The following is a 23,305-nucleotide window of genomic DNA, read 5'->3' as shown; positions in this document are numbered from 1 at the left end:
GTATAAATCTTTGTTGTGTTTCTTCAGTCATCAAGTATGCGTCAGGAGTGCTTAGAGCGAGACCAGAGGATTGTAGCACTGGTCTCCATGATCCGACACATCGAAGTCAGACTCAAACATCAGCAGCAGCAGCAATCGGTGGGACGCAGCCTCTTCTCCTTGGATGACATAATTCGGCAAACTCGGGTAATGCTGAGACTGTTTTCTTTTCTTTTTTCTCTAAATGTATCAAAACCGAGTCTATCACTTTGCACTCAGTAACTCATTCCATGGCTTGCATGTTTCTCCTAGGATTTAAATGTGGAGCTTCAAAACCTAGAACCTGAGATCGCCAGTGAAGTAAAGGCTGCCCAGAAGCTCCTGATGCCCAACCCCACAAACGTCCCCCCTCAGCTCCTCGTGGCTCTGGACAAAGACCAACAAAACTTGACGCGAGCATACCAGGCAGCCAGGATGCTTTCTCTTGACATGCTCCAAATGCTGCAAGACAGCAGGAATTCTTACACGGTGAGGAAAAAATAATGATAAACGTAAATTAAAAAACTTTATCCGGGAGAATTAGAATACGGAATGTTTTTGACAAAAAGACCAACGAAACTTCGTTTGGAGCATCTATTCACTCGTAGGGAAAAAAAAAAACCACGGAATAAATATCCAAAATAAACACTCATAAAACACATAGAAACACAAGATAAACATTAAAAGTGCAGACATAGGTACTATAAAAATAACTTATTGACTCAATAATAATAAGTCAATGTCAAAGTGCAATTGTGCTTGAATTCATAATTCACTCATGAAGAAGAGTGAAGAAAGTGGTAATGATGATGCAGCAACGCATACAGTTCGGTTATTGTAGTTCGGTGCAGTGTAATAGATGCTATTAGTGCCTGTGGATACAGACTGTTGGCCAGTCTAGGGCTAGGTTCCTACTGCAGGGATATCTGATTTTTTTGCAAGGATGCGACCTGTTTTCGATCTGTTAAAATCCATCTGAATGGAACATATCAGATTTTTTTCCTCACCATACAATATGTGGTCTTCAACCTGATCTTTTGGAATGTTACTTCTGTCTGACCAATCAATGTGCTTTCATGCAACCTGCACATTATCGATAGACGGCAGACGTGAATACTCTGCCTTCAACCAGGCGGGAGAAAGCAGAAAATTCAACAACCACAGAGGACAAAAACACGGAGTGTCTTAATTTCACACATTCTTGGACGATGAACACTTGTTTATTTTGTAACTCATGGCACAGCCAACATCGCATCACATACAACTGGATTCACAAAATGTCCCTCGAGTTCATTCTAAAAGCGATAGTATCCCTTAATGGTAGTTAACAATGTTTTCATTCTAACCACACTACACGGACAGCATTCAATGGAAGAAAGGGAGGTTTTCGCTGTTAACATCCATCAGTACTTCCGCAAACATAAGCACATTGCATGTGGTATCACGTTTCCTCTTCTGCCCATGCGGACTAATTGTTGGCAATACAACAAAAAAATCGTATTCCACCCAAAAATCGGAATCAAGGATTAGGCATCTGGCATCTTCTCCCTGAGAGCAGTAGGAAATGGTGCTCGACAGGGTGATACTGGTCCTGCAGGATGGTGTGCACTCTTAGACAGTGAACGATATTAGTGGTGCCGATCTCAGGAGGAGTTGTGCCTGCTGAGCCACCACCTGCTGGTCAGCCGTAGTGCAGCTGGATAACCACACTAAGCATCCATATGTCAGTACGCTGCTGATGGCACAATTGTAAAAAGTAACCATCAAATGTCTTGGAATGTCTGCTTCCTCACATAGTATAGGCGCTGTTCTGCTTTTCCTTTTGCTGTGGAAGTATGACCCTCCAGGACAGGTCCTCATTCGATGTTACCCCTCAACACCGCCTCTTTGCTTTTAGTGAGAGGCTGATGATTGATGTACTTTCATCTAAAATGGGAATTGATTAAATCATTTTCATTTCAGAAGGCCGTGGACGCTGAGCTCAAGTCAGTTGGAGGACGAGTAGAAACCCTGCTTTCCTGGTTGAAAGAGACAGATGCACTTATAAATGTAGAGTGTGAAAAGACAGAAGAAGAGGATCAGCTTTCACTTCAGTTGCGTCTTTCTGAGGTAAGCGTTTCCATCTCAGCAACATTCTTTAGTCTTACCCAAAGACTCAGCCTATATATATTTTGTCATTGTTATCAATTTTTTCTGTCACATCCTCCCAAGGATCTTATATCCACCCTGGTGTCTCGTTCTGGAGACGTTGCCCAAGTTGCTTCAGACGTCCAGCTTTTCATCTCGGAGCGAGCGCAGGACTTGGTGCCCCATCAGAGCAGGCACATTTTGGGACAGCTCCAGCAGCTGCAGGGGGCTTTCCACAGTGCATTGGGGCAGGCTCAGGCCAGGGCCGCCGCCCAGCAGGAGCGTGGACAGCAATTGCGGCACCAGCGGAAAAAGAAAGCCGATGTGGAGAGAGAGGTTTGGAAAACCAGTGATGAGTCACTTTGGTTTGATGTATTTTCCTCATTAATTCTTAAAACAACTGCTTCTAAAACATCAATTAACATTCATTTGTCTGTTTTCCATTTCACTCATCATCATTAGATCTATTGTACTCAAAACCAAATTCAAACACACCACTCCTCCACACTGCTGCATAAACTTTACTCGGGGGTGGGCAATGATTTTGAGTCACGGGCCGGATTGGTTGAAAAAAATTGCACAGGGGTCTCGCCGAAGGAAAAAAATAGCTGAGTGATGTGTAAGCATTTTGATAGTCATAAATCCAACACATGAGAAAAAGCGATAACATAATCCAAACCAGTTTTTCTCATTTCCCTTTATATGCAAAAGTTGTGTTTTATTGTCCATTTGTTTATAAAGGGATATTTTATTAAATTGGTTTTGAAAAACTCAAAGTATTCAAATTCATATATAATTTTACAAATAAAAACTGTAAGAGTAATAGCAGAGTAATATTTCACTTTTATAATAATTATATTTGATAATTTGCATTTAAAAACCTAATAATATGTGTACTTCAGAAGTGTTTTATGGCATGTAATATTTTGATAAATAAAATTGATTTAGAAAAAAAGCAAGTACAGGAAAATGTAGCCAGCAATTTGAATGTTGCCATGACGGCAATGAAAAATTTGTTTTTATGGGGTTACACAAAGGAACACTGGAAGATAAATCCATGTGAGTGCAATTGTATTGCGTTAAATAAATACTTTGATTTGAAATAAAATAACATCTGGATAGGCTTTTCCTCAAATGTCCTCTGTTTAATTCGTCAGCATATACAGCTGCAGTGAGTGGTTTGGAGTGGTGCATGTCTTTGACGACATCCAGTGGAGATATTTAAGACTACAGGTCATTGCTCGATGAGAAGCAGCTAATTTATTTTTGGTGCTTTGCTCAGCATCATCTCACAGGCTGGATTAATACCGTTGCCGGGCCGTAATTTGGAGACCCCTGCTTTACATACCAAAGATTTTTTTCCTAGTTCTCAATTCAAACGTATAGAAGAGATTGAATTGTGCAAGAATTTTTTAATAATCAAAAAGAAACAAAGTTTATTTGTTATAGATTATAAATAAAGTTTTAATAGCTCTCTGAGCCTTTTACAGTAAATAAATTAGAATTTCTACACAACTAACATTTGTAGTATTTTGCAGTATATCTGCAGCAATATTTTTGTACTAAATCTGTAGTATTTTCTCAGTATTAGGTACCAATATTTTAGTATTTCTGTCATGTTTTTGTAGTAGTATTTTTGTATAATATTACGTCAAATCAAGTCATGTTTATTTGTACGGCCCTTAAACACTAGGAGTCTCAAAGGGCTCCACAGACCACATACTATTGCCAACTACCGACTATAAGGCTGAGTCCCATTCTTCGCACTTTCACTCGCTATGTGCCCTAGTCACTCGGTTTGCGCGTTCACGTGAAAATGGGGTGTGTCCCGATACTCTCAAGACCGAGGCAGAAGTGCCCTCAAACCATGTCGTAGCCACTTCAAGACCGAGGGGGCTCTCGACCTCACTTGGCGGCGAAGTGACTACCCAGAAGGCTTTGCGAATTCTCAATATCAACAAACATGCCCGGAAAGGAACCGCACAAATGTAAGTAGTTTTCCACAACCACGCATGTATTTGCAACAAAATGTATTGAGATATCTTAGTTAGACGTAAATGCAATAGAAAATCGTATTTTCGCGTTAAAACACGAACATTGCAAAATCGCTACTTTACGAAGTGCACTAATCTACCAAGGGAGCTGGCAAAAAAAAATCTTCACGCTACAAACTTTAAAGTAGGATAACTGGGCAGAAAATCACGGTTCAGCCCATCCCTGTTTTTATCTTAAACGAGTCGTCCTTTTACATCTACTGTACATGGCCAGTCGCTAAAGGAGCATAGTCAGAATACCGTTCTGAACATAAGCGCTTGTTTACTGCACACAATTTCGGGTGTCGTGTTTTATTTACAATATGATTCTTTCATGTGAGATCAGAATGCATTAGTTTTCATCATGCATTATGAGTAATGTCTCCGAATTTCACGTGGAAATACAGTTGAAACAAACTACTATCACATAGTCCACTGCCTTCTCTGTAAACACATATTAAGTAAACTAATTACCTTCTCAAAATGTTGTCCAAATGTGGAGACAATTCTAAAGCATATGTGATGCTGGCCAATAGAAGGCTCATACAGCCATAAGAATAACATGTCAATTTTGTGTATCTATTCACTATCAAATAATTATCCAGAACACATCCTATAATTTCCTGTCTCACATCAACTTGCTGAGCATCCTATACTCAGTTGTTTTTGTACAATACATCAGCATTAAGTAATTCTTGTTTTTTCCACCCAACCTAAAGGCCACTGTAGAACGTCCCGTGGAAGAGCTGGTCACCATCACAGCTACCACGCCATCCACACCACCGGGCACGTCGTTGGCACCTTCTAATCCGGCGCCAAACCCCAAATCACCCAGAAAAAAAAGGAAGCACGATACACTCCTTGACTTTTTGAAAGCGGAGTCTGCCGGAGTGAGGAAAAGGCTCGAAGAAACTGTGGCCAAAACTGAGCGGTTCCCGTCCTTTTTGGGAAGCTCGTGGACAAATTTCCAGAACAGTGACATCTCTGCAATGTTTCCCTTTGTTTTATAAAAGGATAATATTGTTTTTTTTATTAAGAACTCAATGAAGTTCCAGTTTGTGTTTTCCAGCTTCATGGAAGTATTGGTATATTTTTGTTAAAATTTGTGACACATTATTTACTATTATGTATTTTGGCCCAATGTGAGTTTGTTTTTCTGAAAGTAAACTATTATTTAAGCTGGAGTGATTTGTAGTTGTTTTCTTTCCAACAGTCACATAGTTCACACACAGTATCTCACATCATTATGAAATAAACCACCAAGGTGTTACTCAAAATGAAGATGTTTATTGAATAGTAATGCAGAAAAGCACATAATGCAAATGTGGGTCTGACTTAAAGAGCCTAAATATGGCTTTTGGGCAATTTATTCCATATTAACTGTGGACAATTCTTTGTACGGTGGACCTGGGAACCCTGAAGACCCGTGACACCACACGGTAGGACAGAGCGTGGGCCAGCCAGTACACGTAGATCAGGACCTCCAGCCACGGCCCTGTTCCCTCTTTAGCAGCTCATGCAGGGCCCACATAACCTAACCTTCTTGCTCAACCTTAAGTCCTGAATGAGTTCTGACTCCACATCCAACCATAAGCACAGGATGGGAACATTCCTGTCCAACCTGTCCACGCTTATGGGACAGCCACTCTGGAACACAATAGATAACAATTTAGACATAAAAGTGGGCATAGAAAAGAAAAAGACCGCTTTAACTGTGATGTAAGCATCATGAAAAAATGTTGAAATGACCTTTTTTATATCCAATGACAACTCTTTTGAATTAAATTCCTTATGAACTAAGGTTTTTGGGTCGTACAGGGAAGTTTGGTGACGATATTATGTCAGCTTAAGGGTCAGGTGGACTGTTCTTGTGTTTGTTTACTTTTCGTCATGTCACACATTCAAAACCCCTACTATATGTCATAAAATGGCATTAAGATACTAATAAGTAGATTGCCATTTATGTCTACACAAACATAGGGTATTATGTGAACGTGCATTGTATGTTAACTCTTACTGTATTTGACCGAACGGGTCATTTTTTTTAATGAGTGTACGTACCTTGTAAAGATGAATCAGCACTACATAGCGCCAAAGCTGTCTTCAGTATAGCACATTTCTCCTCCGTTGATTGGAGACACGGAAAAGATGATGAGCTTTCAGGCAATCGGTAATAACACAGCTGTAGCGGGCATTTTTAACGTTGCACGAACTCTCCAACTGACACACTACGTTGAGACTCGAGTTGTTTACATGTGACGTAGGCCTATACGTCACTAAGGTCTACAGCCAATTAATATTACCGCCATCTCCTGGACAGGGGTGGAACCTTGCAAGTCTTGTCCAAACCTTTTCCACTTTGCACTCCACTCGATGAGGGCACTCCTCTATCGAGGGACCTCACTGGAGGGTTCTCGGGGCCGAGTGAGAGAAATGGGATTGGGCCTTACACTATCACCTGATCTAAAACCTACATGAGGAAAAGGGAAAACCAAAAAACCTCAGCATGAGGAAAATGAAAAAAACCTTGAAAAGGATGACCAGGCTGCAATGGATGTTGCATTAACAAAAAAAAAAAATTAAAGTATGATATAAAATAAAAATGAAAAATAAAGCAAAAACGATTATTTTAGTGTCATTTTTGTAGAACTTCCGTAGTAGTATTTTTGTAGTTCAGGTAATTCTTTAGTAGTTTTCTAATATTTCAGTAATAGTATTTTTGTATTACTGTAGTAGTATTTTTATAGTATTTTTTATTTGTTGGTGAAATAAATAGTATTAATGGTGTAATAGTAGTCTGTACACCACTTGAGACTTCTTGTGATTAAGGGCACCACACATAAACTTGACTTGAATTGATCAGTGCAGATATATTAAAGAAAATCAATTTCAGATATACCCTTATATCATAAGCGCACTTCCCAGCTAGCATCACATGTTCAACTTGCACTACCTCTTTCATATACTGTATTACAAGTTTTCCTCCCCCGGGCATGTGTTGCTACACGCGTTAACATGTGTGCCTTGCTTTTACAGATGACCGCCGGCAGGAAGCGCTTGCGTTGCCGCGGTAACGTGCTAATCTAATTGCGATGAGAGTGAATTTCTGACAATAAAGATATTTTTACATTTGTGTGATTTTTGTGTCCGTGTGTGTGGGTCTGGGTGTGTGAGTGTGGTGCTGGACACAATATGCTGATAAATTGGCCTGACATTGGAATCAATGTTCTTTATTTACCGTAAAACAAAATGTTCTCACAAGTTGTTCGTATCTGTGTGTGTGGTGGTCCTCTGTGTCCTCAGGTAGTCCAGCAACAGAAAGAGGAATGCTCTAATAAACTGGATGGCCTCAGTGCCTGGTTGGCGGGTGCCGCCGCCACTTTGACCAATCAGAGAGCAGACTCTGTAGCGGGTTCCGACGATGTCAATATCTTGCAGGACAAGCAAAAGAAGATAAAGGTGGGAAATTTCAAGAAAATATTCTTATTGACATTATTTAAATCATAGACAGGGTTCATACAGGTGCTTGAATTCCTAGAAAATGCTTGAATTTTATTTTTGTGTTTTCAAGGTTGGTAAAGTGCTTAAATTAAGTGTGAAGTGCTTACACATGCTGGAAATTTTTGCCATGTTTCTCCGTGTGTTGACTCGATAGCGCACTCATTAAATGATGAAAAATAAAACAAGTCTGATTAAAAATGATACCGACACTGCTCTGGTAGCTTTGCTTTGCCATTGCATTTCTTCTTCCCGCTTGATCAACGGCAGCTGGTATTAGTTTGTATATCATTGCCCCCTATAGGTCATGCTCAGGAGGACAGGGGCATGCTACACTTAAACAGGGCACTATGAAATATGTATTAGTGCAAGGATTACGTATCGGTAGATATTTATTATGAGCCACGTAGAAAATTAAGGTGGCGTTTTCCAGTGGTAAATTGTAATGGGAAAAACTTCCTGCAACTGACAATGTAAGCTACATATTACATTTTTACCCAACACTTGTATGGGGAGAGATTTAACTCAAACTATATTCGCGATTTACTCAAGATCTTAACATTCTATGTCTTAATAAATGCACATTCAAGGTTAAAAATCACATGTGAATAGCAGATTTACTTGTGGATCTGCAAAATACCTGATTCACACCAGATTCCGTCTATCAGTACTAGAGAAATTACACAATTGCATTTGAAAGTTCTCAAACAGTGCTTGAATTTGGCCATGAAAATGATATATGAACCCTGCATACAGTTAACATATTAGTTTGTGTCCTTTTCCAGGATGTGCAGAAGGACCTCCAGACAAGAGAAGAAAATGTGACTGAAGCCATTAGAGCGGCAGAGGAATTGTTGGCTGAGCGAAAGGAAAGCCTGAGTGAGGAAGAACGGGAAGGCCTGCAGGAGGCGCTAGCTCGGATGAAAGAGCAGTACGCTGCCCTGAAGGAGACGGCCAATGCGTCAGTACTGGAGGTTGACACAGCCATCAACGCCACGCTACAACACAACACGCAGAGGGTGAGATGACATAAGTATTTTATTTTGTGATCACGCTCCAAACACATACTAAAGCAGTATTTCCCAATTGTTGGGTCGTGCACCTATTTTCAGTGAGTTGCGGGCCTTTGCAGGGTTCTTAAAGGTGCTTCAAATCCCTAAAAATGCTTGAAATGTTTTCAATGTTTTGTTGAGTTGTACAGTGTACCCGAACTTATCTCCTTCACAACATTCTTACCTTTTTTTTACCACCAGCCCTTTTCCATGCTTGCACTTGAAATCATTAAAAATCAAAATAGTGCAGTCCAAATTTACAAAAACATGTTTTTACATATGCTATATGTAAAGAAAATATTTTTTGTTTTTGTAGATTTGCTATTTAATTTCACATTATTCATATTAGGTGTTCATTTTATGTTTTTATTCTGTCAATGTATTTAAATTTTAGGCAAAAGCTTCTGAAGAGCTGCAGCAGACCCAGGACCAGATGAACGCCCTGCTGAAGGACTTGTCCGCAGCTCACCAGTCAATACCTCAAGACGTCACCGACCTTTCATCCTCGCAACCTGATGCTGCTGTTACATCCCACACGGGGGCACTTGAGGTCCGAAACGTTGTTATTTTTATGCCATTTGTACCTCACTAGTTAAAATGGAGTATATTTTGATTGTGGCATCATATACTGCCAGATGTTTCTCTTAATTGGCAACTGCGAGGGCCAGACAATTCTTGTCCTTTTGATTCTTTTTCAAGGCCTACAGAATTTTTTGTTCATTTCAAAAGCGAGCTTGGACCCTCATGTTTTATTTGAAAACAAAATGTGTTCGTAGATTTTTTGTTGTTTAGTAAACACTGGTTGAACATTGCTAAGTTTTTTTGTAAATACTCGTTTCCAAGAAAACAGCTTTTTGTGAAAGAATGTTTTTTTTAAAAAAGGACACCTCTAGAGGGATATGACCAGGACAGATAGATAGATAGATGGACATCTCCAATATCTAAAAAATGCTTTCCATAAACACGAGGGCACTTGGCTATCAACATTTTAATGCAAGAACACTGAACTTATGCATGAACTTTGCAATAACTCATCGCCTGATGTTTCCGGTGACGTAATCACACAATTTCAGTCACTCGGGGGGATGCCCACACCTTTCCAATCACTGGATAGAGGAAGCAAAGAAACACGAAGTGTGGGCTTCCTCGATGTGAAAACAAAGGTCTGATCAAAGCTATACATGCCATCTAGTAGTATATTATCTAACTGAAACCATTCCCAGAGGCTTGATACTTACTACTTTTTTTTAAAGAAAACAAAAAATATATATATCTTTATGTTTTGGCACTTGAGGACAATGCTTTTGAAACTTTATACGTTATGGCACTAAATTAGTTAATGATTGATGTCGCTTTTTTTTGTGACGCAGGCGGAGCTTCAGAGACTGCAGGCTCAGCAGGCACAGCTCCTCCAAATAAGTCAGTCGTCTCGAACACTGTTGGACCAGCCCGACTCCACAGTTCCACCCGAGGAGAAGCGACGTCTGCGGGCCATGCTGGAGAAGCTACAGGCTGAGCATCAACATAAATTACACGGCTGCCAGGTAGACTCTGAAAATGGTATTAATTCTGTACCGTTGGTCGTTTCTGAAATAATTAATTTGTAAAGCAAGTAAAAATTCAGGGGTTGTACAGGTGTTTACAAAGATTGAAAAGTGCCTGTAAATGCTTGAAATTGTTGCCATGTTTCTCAACAAGTCTGCTCAAAAATGATGCCAACACAGCTCTCTGGCGGCTTCACTTTACCATTGCAGTTCTTCTTTCCTCCTTATTAGCTGTAGCTGGCATTAGTTTGTATGGAATTGTCCAATGAAGCGTCGTCACCTTCTACAGGTCACGTGCAATTGAACAGGTGCATGCTACATCTAAACAGGGCATTATGAAATGTGCATTAGTTTTAAGATTACGTATTCATTATGGACATTTATTTTGGGCCATGCAAAACAATTAAGGTAGATTTCTCAGTGGTAAATTGTAATAGGGAGAACTTCCAGCAACTGAAAACGTAAGCTACATATTAAGGTTCGTTTAACTTAACACCTATATGGAGAGAGATTTGTTCCAAAAATATTTTCACTCGTATTGTTGATATACACAAATATGTTCGCAATTTACTCAAGATCTAAAAATCATGTTTTGGCAAATGCACACACAAGATTACAAATCTGTTATATTTGTGGCTCTGCAAAATATATGATTCACATTTCTTCTTTTGATCCACTGGAGAAATTGGAGAACTGGCTTTGAAATACCTTTCAAAGGGCTTGAATTCGGACGTGAAAAATGTGTATAAACCCTAAATATTGCCCAGTTCTACGATGCATAATACAGTATGCCTACTATTTCAATTTCGGTCTTGTGACTTCCAGGAAAGGCTAAGGAAATCTGAGGCCCTGAAGGACGAACTAGCAAAGTTTCTCCAGGAGCATGGTGGCCTCGACAGGTGGCTGGAGCAAAGTGAGCAGGAACTAAAATGCTTGGGGGAAGGTGAAACAGATGCTCAAGAATTGAAGAACCGGCTTGAGGAGCACGTTAAGGTGCTAACCATTGTTGGCTTCACTACAGCAGGGGTGGCCGCCAAGAAGTTGAAACAATGTGTAATAATATCACGCATTTTGACAAATCCACAGCTGGCCGAGGAAGTCATTTGCCACAAAGCTGACCTGCGCTTCGTTTCGATCTCGGGTCAGAAGGTTCTGGACTCCTGTCATGGTGCCCTGGAGCAGCAAGAAGGTGCTGGCGACGCTGGTGCTTTGGAGGCTACCAAGCAGCTGGTGAATGAAAAGATGCAAGATGCTAACCACAGATATACCTCACTCCATGCCAAGGTGGTTACTTTATCTAAATTTGACATGCAAAGACATACAAGATATATTCGTGACCCGCTCTGCCGAATTGACTCGCAAGTTGTAACATTCCATTTTGAGTTACAGACCGATAACTAAGAAAAACTAAGAAAATCATGAAAAAAAACAACTTTTTTTTACCTGTTTCACTATTTTCTAAGATGAGCCATTCGAAAACACTTTTCCCGGGTTTCATAATCCTCCTAAATATTTAAGGGGATTACAACAAAAATAGCGATTTAAGTTCAATATTTCCGGTTTTAGAAAACAGTACAGTTATTAAAGTTTTTTTTTATTTTATATTTAAATAAATATGTGCTGATAAATGTATTTCAGTCTGATCTAATTTTTTTTTTTAAGTGAACAAATTTCTTTCTTGAAACAAAAAGGGATAGTCTTATTTTAACAGTAAACAACTTTGAATGACATCCCACAAAAAAGCAAAGACAACTTAAAATGGGATTTTCTCCAGGTTTTTGATCGGAAAAAGGAAATTTGAAAGCCGGAATTCAAGTGTCCATATCTTCAAAATAGTTTATCATATTGCTTTGACTATGGTATCATTTTATGGCTACAATAGAAACGCCAGATTTCGATTATTTTTAAAATGTTTATCAAATAAAAATGAATGTGACGCAATTTATAGTTAGCAGTCACCAGACCCCGCATTCAAATGGCATCAACTACAAATTCTTTTTTTATGCCTTTCTGCTGTTGATTGATGATATATAATAGTCCCTCCCACAATGCCTCTCTCTTGGTTTGGTTCATTATTTGTTTTTGTCTTCTTGTTTTTGTTATTGTGCTCTGTACAGCCCTTTTGACATTTTGTGATAAAGGGCTATACAAAAGAATATGACTTGACTTTAGAGCTAATTTCTTATACTTTCAATTGATAACAAAAACTTGATATTTGATATTTGCCCCATTGTGACTTATTTCGGTAGATCTGGACACATTTTAATTTTTGCTTTCGACTGAAAATGATATTGTACAAATCCGGGTGTTGACTTTCTTTTGAACAATACCATGTGTTTGTGTGAAGTCTTCAGAGTTGGGCAGCCGCTTGTCCGGTCTGCTAGAGCGCTACCAACAGTATCAGGATGAGGTGGTATCGCTCCACTCATGGCTAAGCACCCAAGAGCAGAACCAAAGCATGGCAAAACCTAGCGGAGACACAGACCCCCGTGACCTCAAGGACACACTCCGGAAAGTCCAGGTAAAAGTTCCTTGACAGCTCTTTACCAAATTATTATTTACCTCCCAAAATGCTATCTTTTTTCTCACCACACTTTTTGTTCAGCTGCTACAGGATGAGCTGGCTGAGCGCTCGGTCCAGTTGGAGAAAGTGAAGCGAGCCGGAAAAGTTCTGGTCAGTGCGGATGAGTCTCCCTCTCTGAAAGCGGTTGACATTTTGTGTGCCGCAGGTCTGTACCACCTCCACCACCATGCATTCAAATGGCAGCAGAACCTTTTCCACTAAATATCTCTTTACCCTTGTTTAGACGGTTTGGAGAAGAGGTTTTCATCTTTGTCGCAATCTGTAACTATGCGAGCTGAACAGCTCCAGACGGCTGTGGCGCAGTCTGTGAGCGTCCAAGAGGGTTTGAAGGGTTTGCTAGCCTGGCTCGACACACTGGATCTGGAACCCGCACCTGTAGAACCCACGGCGCAGGCACTCCAGGATGCCCTCACTCAGAACCAGGTAGGAAAACACTGTTAAGTCCCGCGCCCATTTTAGATTTTAGTGTCGAGTTTTCAAGGTTGAATTTGGCGTGACGGGACTGTAAATGCTTGAAACTGTTACCATGTTTCTCAACAAGTCAAAATAAAAATGACACTGACACCGCTCTATGGTATCTTCAATTTGTCGATATATTTCCTTCTTCGTGATTGGTTATGGCATTGTCCTATAAAGCGTCATCACCCCTTATGGGTCATGTCCAAGATGACAGGTGCATGCTACGCCTAAAGAGGACACAGACGCTCCCCTACTTACGGGCATTTGAGTTATAAAAAACGGGAGGGAAGAACAATTTTTTTCGGCATGTCGAAAAATATCCAGACATTTCTGTAAGTTAGATTTTTTATTGTGCACCGTTTTCCGAGTAAAGGACATTACTGTAGTGCTTCTTTCCGCCGCTACCGGCGTGTGGTGGCACTGTGACAGGTCACTCGGCATCCACACCAAAGAAGAAATCTGCTTCCTCTTCCTAGTTTGTGTGTAAACATACTTTACTCCAGCGCGCTAAGAACTTTGACATTTTTATTGTTTAATATGTCGTGCATCCATTCAATATGGTTGGTGTAAAGTGTTAAGAAGAGGCGAGCCGTTTCTTTTGAAATGAAAGTGGAATAAGAAAGCTTGATGCGGTTGAGAAAATGTTGGATCACTTTTTTTTTTCGTCCACTATTTACCATGGAGGAGGCCCTTTTGAAGCTTATTTTCCAAAAGTAAGTTACACTTAACTTTATTTATCTTTATAGAGCATTTGATTAAATGTTTATTTTTTATTGCAAAACAATCCAGGTTACTTATACAAACATTAAACATACAACACATAGCACTGAAGCAACTTACGAACAAATTCAACTTACAAACGATCGTCCGGAACATATCCCGTTTGTAAGCTGGTCAGTGTCTGTACTATGAACTGTGTTTTAGTGCAAGGATTCCGTATCAATTATGATTTATTATGAGCCATGCAAAAAATGAAGGTAGCGTTGGTAAAATGTAATGGGAAGAACTTCCTGCAACTGAAATTGTAAGCCAACACCTATATGAAGAGAGATTTGTCTCATAAACTCATTTGGAATTTACTTAAGATCTAAAGAATTATTATGTCTCGATAAATGCAGAAGCAAGATCAAAGATCACATATGTAAATCGCTGATATATTTTTGGCTCTGCAAAATACATGATTCACATCTGATTATTTTTCTTTTAATGGTACTGCAATAATTGGAAAATTGGAAAAGTCCCTAAAAGGACTCCCAAATTCTAAAACATAGAGAATGTGAGAAAATAGTACATGTTGTTTTTAGATAATCAAAGCATTCGACTCTGACAAAACAGTCATAAGTCCCCCAGTGACACGGTAAGCAAAGTTTTAATTACTTAGAAATGGGCGCTATGCATTCACTGATCATTACAATAATCGTCTGTTTTTCAAATCGGTGAGCCGTTTGTTTCGCTTCTCGTTGTCTTCCGGTGACGTCACAGCTCAAGGGGATATGAGGTCAAGCTGTCTACTTTGAGACGAAATTTTTCAAGTCCCCCGGCGCGTGGAATATTTTGAAACATCTGCATGATTGTGGGGAGTAACACTACTCGTTCTCTGCCAAATTGTGAAAAAAGGGTCTTTTGAACCCCTTTAGTAAGTAGTTGAATTTGGCAACGGAAAAGGTGTATGAGCCCTGAAAGAAAACAGCATAAAACAGCGTCAGGTGTTAATTGATCAAAGTGTCGGGATGTTCACTAATTAAAAAATTGAATTATTTCCTCAGAAACTTCGTCAGGAGCTCCTCTCGCGGCAGGGAAGCGTAGAGGCCACGCGAGACTCTGTCTCCAAGCTTCTCTCTAGCCCCGATGCTGCCACTGCGACGGGTTTGCAGGGGGCGCTTGACGAACTGATGCGAAAGTTTGCTGCTGCCCAGGTCAGCCAAGCTGAGCGGGAGGCTGAAATAAAAACCCTGCTACCCAGGCTGGAGAGCTATGAGCGACTAGCGGCTGACCTGCACGGTTTCATCCAGAGTCGTGGCAAGGCTTTGAGTCCGGCTGGGCAGCCCAATCGCAGTGTGGACGACTACAGGCAGACTGTGGAGGTCAGTGTTTCTGCAGTACATATCAGCAGACCTATTTATTTACAAAGGCGACTAAAAAGGAACAAGAGCAACCCAAATCCATATCTATTTAGAATAATTTATCAAATAGTTCCTGTTGGTTTTAGCATTGATTTGGACCTTTTTGGCAGGAATTGAAATCAGAGCTGCTGCAGGAAGCTCCTCAGCTGAAGTCCTTCTGCAACCTGGCAGAAGATGTTAGCTCGTCGAAGGTTTTTGGTCACACGCAAAGCCTCCTGCAGCATGTCAAAGGCGTTTCAGAGCACTTCAAACAACTGGAAGACAATGTCGACCAAAGGTAAGATAAGTAAAGAAAAGAGAGCTAATAACTCGTTCACTGCCAGCCGAGTTAAGTCACTGCCAGCCTGTTTACACGGTGACGAATGACAGATTTCTTCCCATGGCCGTTTCACTTCTGGGTTGCGAGACACAACAGTAATAACAAAAGCTAGGGTAAAGCTGTTCCAGTTTTTATTAAAAAAAAAAAAAACACAAAACAAAGTAAAGAATATTCTAGATTTGTGAGTACATATCTAGGAAGTAATGTTTTCACAAGTGCATTTTTAAAATGGGGGAAAATAATTTGTATTCCAGAACCGCTGACCACGGTGGACTAAAAAAAAAAAAAAAAAGAGTAATTTTGAACAGTAGGTAATATTACCAGTTATTGGCTTTGTCATTATGAAATACATTTTATCTGTGTTTTTTTGTTTTGTTTTGTTTTTTGCATCAGTGTCAAATTATATTTGCTCCCATCTACAAAATTCAAGCAGTAAATTAATGCAGCTGAATTTGCTTCAGTATTTCGGTTCAATACCTGTCCTTGGCCCTGGATGGGGTTTTTTCTGTTTCTTGTTATGTGAACATGATACTGTATTCTATTGGCTCACGAACATGAATCCTAGTTTCAATTCAAAGTGATGTGTTGTCGCAGTCTTTCCCCTCAAACTCAGTCTGGCTCTGGGGCTACAAAAAATATCTTACCGTAGTTTTTCAGTATTATGCTTTATCATTCAGCCTACCCTAGTAGCCTAGTCCACATATTAGAATCATGGAAAACAAGGGATCCTTTCTAAAAACAAATTATTTGCATTAAATTGGAAATAAATGCTTTTCATGTTTGGCATTAAATGTTTTAACTGGTTTATTATAACAGTTGAGTCAATTAAATTTTACTCCTGAACCAACTCATCACGATATACAAACTCAAGTTGGAGCTCAGAAAAAAACTATAATTTTGCCTTCATCGTCGTACTAGTTAAAAATAAATAAAAGAAGGCTACAAGGGCAAACATTTTAGCTGTGCGTGGTCAATAATTAGACTACATAAGATCAAGCTACTAGGCTCGGCCTATTAAATCTAAAAGTACATCTCTTACTACCTTCTGGGCGGCCAGAGGGAGCCTTTGTTTTTCATTTATTTCAATAATCATAAACTTTGGTAGAAATTACTGAGACACTCACTTCCCGGCAAAAAACATGTACTATGCTGGATTGATTCATCTCACAAGTGTATATTTGACATGCCTGCTCCAGAAAGTGCCAGTGTCAAGAATAGCTTAAATGATGAGACGCTGTAACAAATATGCCCGTCTTCCAAATGTTCTCCTCTGCACAGGCTGTCGGCCATCTTGTCCTGTGAGCAACAGATGCTCCGCTTCCGTGGGCTCTCCGGCTCCCTCCTACGGTGGCTTCAGGCGGCACAAGAGCAGCTCCCGGCCAAGGAGGTCACCTTGGACACTGAGGCCCTGGAGAGGCGAGTGCAGCAGCTCCAGGTGGGTTCACAAGAACAGCACAAGGTGACACGTGATTCTTTAGGCATGGGTTTCCAAACTTAATCAGAAAACAGGACAGATTTGGAACCTGAAAATGTTTGAGGGTCGAATATTCACCCTGGCATTCTTGAACATAATAACATTCATAAATTGACCCTACGAGAAAGGTTTAGAGTGCTTGGCGATTAGCGTTGCGACCTCCTAGCTCACCTTTTTAGCATTTTCATTTTACCCTTTGGTTCTTGTAAAAAAGCGCTGCCATGCCGTGAAAACAGCTTCCAGTTGCTTCACCCTTTCACTGCGTCTGTTTCCAGTTAGCTTTTTGTAGTTTGCATGTTTCGTCTGGCAGTGCCCCTTGATTTTATATTCTTTGATAGCCACAGTGTCATGGCAAATTAGGCAGACGCAGTTTTTTGGGATTTCGGTGAACAGTAGCCCGCACAGTTAACTTTTTTACAAATAAGGTGGGCTAAAATTCTCACAGAAATCCAAGAACAAGGTGGCCAAAGGGCTACTGGCATCATCTGCTGTGGGGCGGCAGTAGCTCAGGAGGTAGAGCGATCGTTTTAGGATTAAGGGATCCCAGTTCGAATCCCGGCTTGTCCGTGTTACATGCCAAAGTGTCCTTGGGTAAGACACTGAACCCCCAATACCCCCAATAAGCAGGTTAGCGCCTTACATGGCTGCACAGATCACGGCCGCTATTGGGAAATGTGAAGCACAATGTAAAGCGCTTTGGGAAGTCATTGATTTGAAAAGCGCTATATAAATGCAGATCATTTCATTTCATCTGGCAAAATGGTGATATTTTTTGGTGTAACCAATGTATTTTATACTGTGGTCAACATTACTGGCGGGCCAAATATTACTTTTTTTATGACACAGGCCGCGGGCCAGTAAAATTTTTAACACCGGGAATAAACCAATGGACACGACAAAACCAGCACTAATGCCAAGCTAACTGGCCAAACAACACACTGTAGGCAACGAGGACCAACCAGAGCAAACAAAACAGGAAAGCCCTTTGGAGCCCCGACAATAACTGGGAGCTAGCTGGACAAAATTATACAAACGGCAACACACCCAGCGAAAAAAATTAAAAAGACACAATCACCTACCTCTAATCAGAAATGAGCAGCATGTATTCGCTGTCCACCACAATCGCTTTCTGTTTCGAAGCATGTTGTGTTAATGGGATTCGCCGTTTTGAAAGTGGTGTGTTTCTCAAATGTCATCACAGCTCTACAGAAAACATGCCAGATGGGTCAACTTTGAGACTACATTTCTCGATTCCCTTGGCCTCTGGAATATTTTGCATAATTATATTCGCATAATTGTGGCAAGGAACACTGCACCTTCTGAGCCTAATTGAAAAAAGAATCTGTTTGGCAAATACCTTTAATAGTTCATTCTGATGCTTTTTAGGAACTATTGAAGGAGTGGGAGTCACAGGCTCCGAGGGTGCAGGATTTAAACAAGAGCAGCTCCGAGCTAGAGGCTCAAGTCATTGACATCACAGCACCGCAGAGCAAAACGGGTAGGAGCCAGATTTGTGGTAGCGGGCACTGACAAATAAAAGCAAAGAAAAATTGAACCACTGTTTCTTTTTGTTTTTTACAGGTCCTCCCCAAATCAACGGCTCCACAGGTCCTGGGAGCATAAACGGGATTCATACTTGCAAAGGTTCAAACAGCACGCATCTTTCTTCATCCCCTTTATTGTACACAGTATTTGCTCCTCAAACACATTCCGTTTACCCACTTTTGCCCTGCAGACTTGACTGAGATCCAAGTGGCTGTGGCCGACGTCAACTCCCGACACGAGGCGCTGGGCGTGGACCTATCGGAGCGCCTGAGCAGTGCTCGGACTTCATTGGAGCAAAGACAGCAGGCCAGGCGTGGCGCTGAGGAGCTGCAGAGCTGGCTGAAGGACAAAGAGAAAAACCTTGCGCAGGCGCACGCCGCTTCACCATCCAAGCCGGAGGTGGTCCGCGCTCAGGCCCAGGAAAATAAGGTCACTATTAAAGGAGCTGTGTGGAATTTGGAACTTTGTTACTCTCTGCCGCTATGTCTTGAACACAGCCTCAGTCGCCTTATTCGTGATGCGCGTGCAAGTACATGCATTTCTTGGATGCGCTCAATAAACTCTTCTTTTTTTGGAGTTTGGATCGGTGATTAAACTCTACTGGAAGCAGGACTTTTCTCTTATCATTTTCATGCTACAATAACAAATAGAAATAAAAGACACCCGCAAGGATGAGCATGGTCTCACTTTCCTGCATTCCCTCCAGCTCCTATTCCCTGAACCTAATGTGTTCAGCCCTGAATAGCTCTCATAAAAGTAAGATACAAGTTGATATGCACTATGGAAAATAAACCATAATGGCTCTTTGGACTCAGTTGGGCATTGTTAACACATACTTAATTGACAGAATATTAACTCTGTAACTTTTTAAGGACATTTCAAACAACACATACCACAGTTAAATATGTCTTTGTAAAACACAAAGACATATCTTCTTGTGATTGGTGAAAATACTTAAAATGCAGTGACTGTGTACCATAGCATTTATTGCAAAAAGAAATCAGCAACACTTTTTAAACTAAGTCAAACCAATAATAACACAAATTTTCATGATGGCCAGGCACTACTTGCGGAATTAGCTGAGAACTCCTCCAGGGTGGAGGAGCTGAAGGGAACCTTGAGGAAGCTCATTGCCGACAATCCTGACTCCCCAGAGGCCGATGCGTGGAGGCAGCAGCTGCAAGAGATCGGTAAGCTCAAATACATGAAATTTAAAGGGTGGTGCTTGATTTTTTTTCTTCATTTCCATTGCACACTCTTTATAACAACAAACTCCTTTTCCTGAAAACTCCACACCATGTCACTTCTGTCCTACAACAATCTCACCCGATCCTGATCACCCAAATAATCAAATACAAAATCTTTCCAGACACCTTTAAGGCCATCTGTAACATTCCCCTCCCTACCTTTCCGACCTCCTTACATTTCCATATCATCCCGCTCAGGGTGCGGGATGGTATGGCACAGTGCTCAGAGTCCGATTTCATTGATCAATTCCTTTTCAATGTAACAAGCCGCTAATGTGACAAGCTGTCGTGCTTGTTTTGGTGGCCAGTTGTGCGCCCGGCAGCTTGACTGAGCACTTACACCAGCCTATCAAAGTCGTGCATACATGCCTTTAATGGCTGGTGCCATTAAAACCTGCTTCTGATTGACCGGAGTTACGCCCTGGAATGTGAGAATTCTTGTTAGCCAAACACTCCATCACTTAAATAACAAACTGGAACTATAAAATTGCAGTGTTTTGCGGTAACACTATCGCACTACGTCACATCACGATATCGATTAGATTTCGGTGAATCGTGCAGCCCTACTGTCTATCTTCCAATCCAGACTCAAAAACCCACCTTTTCAGACTTGCCTTTCCATCATAAACTGGCTAACATGGTCCCTCCTCTTGTACTGTACTTTATTTTTTTTTGTACTTTCGTCATAGAATATAAAACAGTGATAAGATTTAATTATAGTGACCTCAAGAGTTCTGAAAGGCGTTTCGAGATAAAATGTATTATTTTTTTAATTATAATAAGTTAGTAACACATCCTTTTTATTGTCCGCATCCCCGTCAGACTCCCGGTGGCTGTCGGCCAATCAGGCGGCGTCAGAGCGCCAAGCTGAGTTGGAGGCGTGCGCCGACCGGCTGGGCAGTTTCACTGCGGCAGCAGCCCAACTCGCTCCGTGGCTGCGCGAGAAGGAGTTGATGATGAGCGTGCTGGGACCGCTCAGCATTGACCCCAACATGCTCAACACACAGAAGCAGCAAGTACAGGTATGTGTTGCCGTGGTGACACACAGGCAGAACTAAAAAAAAATATAATGAAAGTTAAGAACGTAACCACAGTTCTATGCGTCCTGTACGACTGCCAGAGCAACTTGTCACTCGGAATTCTTGAATTTGCGTGAAACAATTCTGTAGGAAACGAACTTGTGGTGAGATTGGAATTTATACACATTTCCTGGCCCACAGGTGTCACAAATGTCTAATTTTGTATGCATTTCTCGAAATGCACATCTATGACTGCAACATTCAGTGCGTTGAAGCAGCACCTCTGTAAGTCGGAAATGAGGAAATAGAACCCCTTAAAACGCTCGATTTGTCAGTTGTTTAAAATATTATGAATCATTGTCTATGGAACCTTTCCCCAGGTAATCACTCATAAATTAGACTCTTTGGGTTTTTCTGTGTTGTAGTTTGAAAAGAAAATGCATTGCATTGGGACCCAATTAACCTATTACCGAGCGCCGCCCCCCTTTACTCGCTTGGACAGCTATTCAATAATCTGTGAGGAGCGCAATGGCAAGACTAGTGTAACGAAAAGAGGAATTTTAAATTACCTACAACTAATAAACTTCCCATGACTTGTAAAATGGGCTTTGTTATTGCTATTAGCCTTTATTAATCTAAGCCTAACTTAAAGCTCTGTGTTAGACTAGCTAGATTTTTTTTTACTCATGTAGAAACTAGCACATAACTGGCGACTGAACTCCTAGTTAACAAAGTGACGTGATGTTGCACGCAGCCAAGAGCTAACGCTGCCTAACCTCAACCTGACCTTAGATATGTTAACGTTATGGCTAGGTAGGTGTGTTGGATCCCTTAACCACACGGGTCATAGGGGCACCATTTCCTGTGCAATGTCTTGGGCAAGTACAGCCTGGTGGCGCCCATCTCTCTCCAGGCCAACGTTTTATACATAACTTTATATGTATATATATATATATATATATATATATATATATATATATATATATATATATACATATCTCCCCCCCAAGGTGACAAGAGGTTGCCTCAAATACTATGTTGACTTACCTTAGAACAGATTTGGACATCCTTATTACTTTATCAACGTCGAGTTGGTCTTTGGGACAATTATAACCGGTACCTCTATCCAAAGATATGATTTAGATGTGGCTTGGAAGAGGGTAAAAAATACCCATGGTCTAGCCTCTTAGGATAGCTTTTATCAGATTTGCATGTACCCAATGCACACAGTTTGACCATTTTAGAGTTTAAAATGTAAGTAAAGAGAAAGCCAGCAAATAAAATGACAAACTGCAATGCATTTCAGTGGACATGCCATCAAAGAATGTTTGAGTTTATTGGGTTGGGTACACGCACAGTGATTGGTTCATCATGTTTGAGGGCAGGCTTAGTCATAGGTCAATTGGGAGTTGGTTTTAAGAAAATAATTCTGTAAAATAAATGCTAAGACGTGCATTGTGGGATTTGGGGATGATTTACAAGCAAAGATGTTTCATATATCATTAGATGGAACCCACATTTTGAGAAAAATTGACATCTCATAACTCGTTTCTAGTTCATGCTCCGAGAGTTCGAAACCAGGCGACCGCAGTTCGAGCAACTCACACAGTCGGCCGAGGGAATCCTCTCGCAGATGCAGGACCCCAAGGAACTGGAAGAGGTCCAGGCTGAGCTGGACTCTGTCTCACAGCAGTGGAGCGACCTGACTGGCAAACTCGACCAACGTTCGGAGCGCATTGACCGAGCGCAAGGCACCAGCAAACGCTTCCAGGCGCTGCTCCACGAACTCTCTGCGAGCGCGGCTGGGCTTGCAGAGCGGCTTGACGGCCAGGCGGAGTTGAGCGCCCGGCCTGAGGCGCTCAGGCATCGCCTGCAGGAGACGGGCGAGATTCGTTCGGAACTGGAGAGGCGGCGCGGCGAGCTGGCTGAAGCAGAGCATTTGTGCCAGGAGTTGAGTGCTATTGTAGTCGAACCCTATCTGAAAGACGAGCTGAATAAGAGGCTGGAGAGCGTCAGCGCACCGCTCAGGAGATTGGAAGAACGTGCAGGTGCAATTAAAAAATGTTTTGCAATTTTTTTCCGCATTGCATGACGCACCCCCTTGTAAAATATTTTTCCATATATCAGGCACAGTCAGGGCTGGGGTTGCACAAAACCGTAACAAAAGAACCCAACTTTGATCAATAAGTTAAATTATATCACAAATTATAATCCCATAACAACGTGAATCGCTGCATGTAGCATGTCATATCCTACGATACTC

General features: G+C 41.1%; 1 protein-coding gene and 2 long non-coding RNA genes across 4 annotated transcripts in view; 2 read left to right on the top strand and 1 right to left on the bottom strand.

Moving 5' to 3' along the window:
- Positions 1–23,305, top strand: part of macf1a (microtubule actin crosslinking factor 1a) — a 252,345-nt gene that overhangs the window by 133,662 nt on the left and 95,378 nt on the right. The window contains exons 37-58 of one of the 2 annotated variants that reach the window (XM_088329357.1): positions 28–186; positions 292–507; positions 1,981–2,127; positions 2,230–2,481; positions 7,482–7,637; positions 8,462–8,695; positions 9,123–9,278; positions 10,099–10,272; positions 11,098–11,265; positions 11,359–11,556; positions 12,620–12,793; positions 12,878–13,001; positions 13,080–13,279; positions 15,082–15,399; positions 15,549–15,715; positions 17,036–17,192; positions 18,618–18,729; positions 18,813–18,875; positions 18,967–19,205; positions 19,837–19,966; positions 20,846–21,045; positions 22,598–23,090. In XM_088329357.1, the coding sequence (XP_088185483.1) occupies positions 28–186; positions 292–507; positions 1,981–2,127; positions 2,230–2,481; positions 7,482–7,637; positions 8,462–8,695; positions 9,123–9,278; positions 10,099–10,272; positions 11,098–11,265; positions 11,359–11,556; positions 12,620–12,793; positions 12,878–13,001; positions 13,080–13,279; positions 15,082–15,399; positions 15,549–15,715; positions 17,036–17,192; positions 18,618–18,729; positions 18,813–18,875; positions 18,967–19,205; positions 19,837–19,966; positions 20,846–21,045; positions 22,598–23,090 (4,237 nt within the window). The remainder of the gene's footprint in view (positions 1–27; positions 187–291; positions 508–1,980; positions 2,128–2,229; positions 2,482–7,481; positions 7,638–8,461; positions 8,696–9,122; positions 9,279–10,098; positions 10,273–11,097; positions 11,266–11,358; positions 11,557–12,619; positions 12,794–12,877; positions 13,002–13,079; positions 13,280–15,081; positions 15,400–15,548; positions 15,716–17,035; positions 17,193–18,617; positions 18,730–18,812; positions 18,876–18,966; positions 19,206–19,836; positions 19,967–20,845; positions 21,046–22,597; positions 23,091–23,305) is intronic. The other variant, XM_088329356.1, reaches the window with a different exon arrangement.
- On the top strand, positions 3,896–5,362 carry LOC148371333 (uncharacterized). The gene is made up of 2 exons (XR_015849800.1): positions 3,896–4,133; positions 4,898–5,362. It is a non-coding gene; the product is annotated as an uncharacterized LOC148371333 (long non-coding RNA).
- On the bottom strand, positions 5,446–6,626 carry LOC148371332 (uncharacterized). The gene is made up of 2 exons (XR_015849799.1): positions 6,240–6,626; positions 5,446–5,825 (listed from the first exon to the last, which is right to left on the bottom strand). It is a non-coding gene; the product is annotated as an uncharacterized LOC148371332 (long non-coding RNA).

The sequence above is a fragment of the Urocampus carinirostris genome, chromosome 2 (assembly GCF_059441175.1).
Source record: "Urocampus carinirostris isolate Australia breed hairy pipefish chromosome 2, RoL_Ucar_1.0, whole genome shotgun sequence".
Lineage (NCBI taxonomy): Eukaryota > Metazoa > Chordata > Actinopteri > Syngnathiformes > Syngnathidae > Urocampus > Urocampus carinirostris.
The sequence above is the reverse complement of the archived record's forward strand: the minus strand, read 5'-3'. Positions and strand labels throughout refer to the sequence as shown.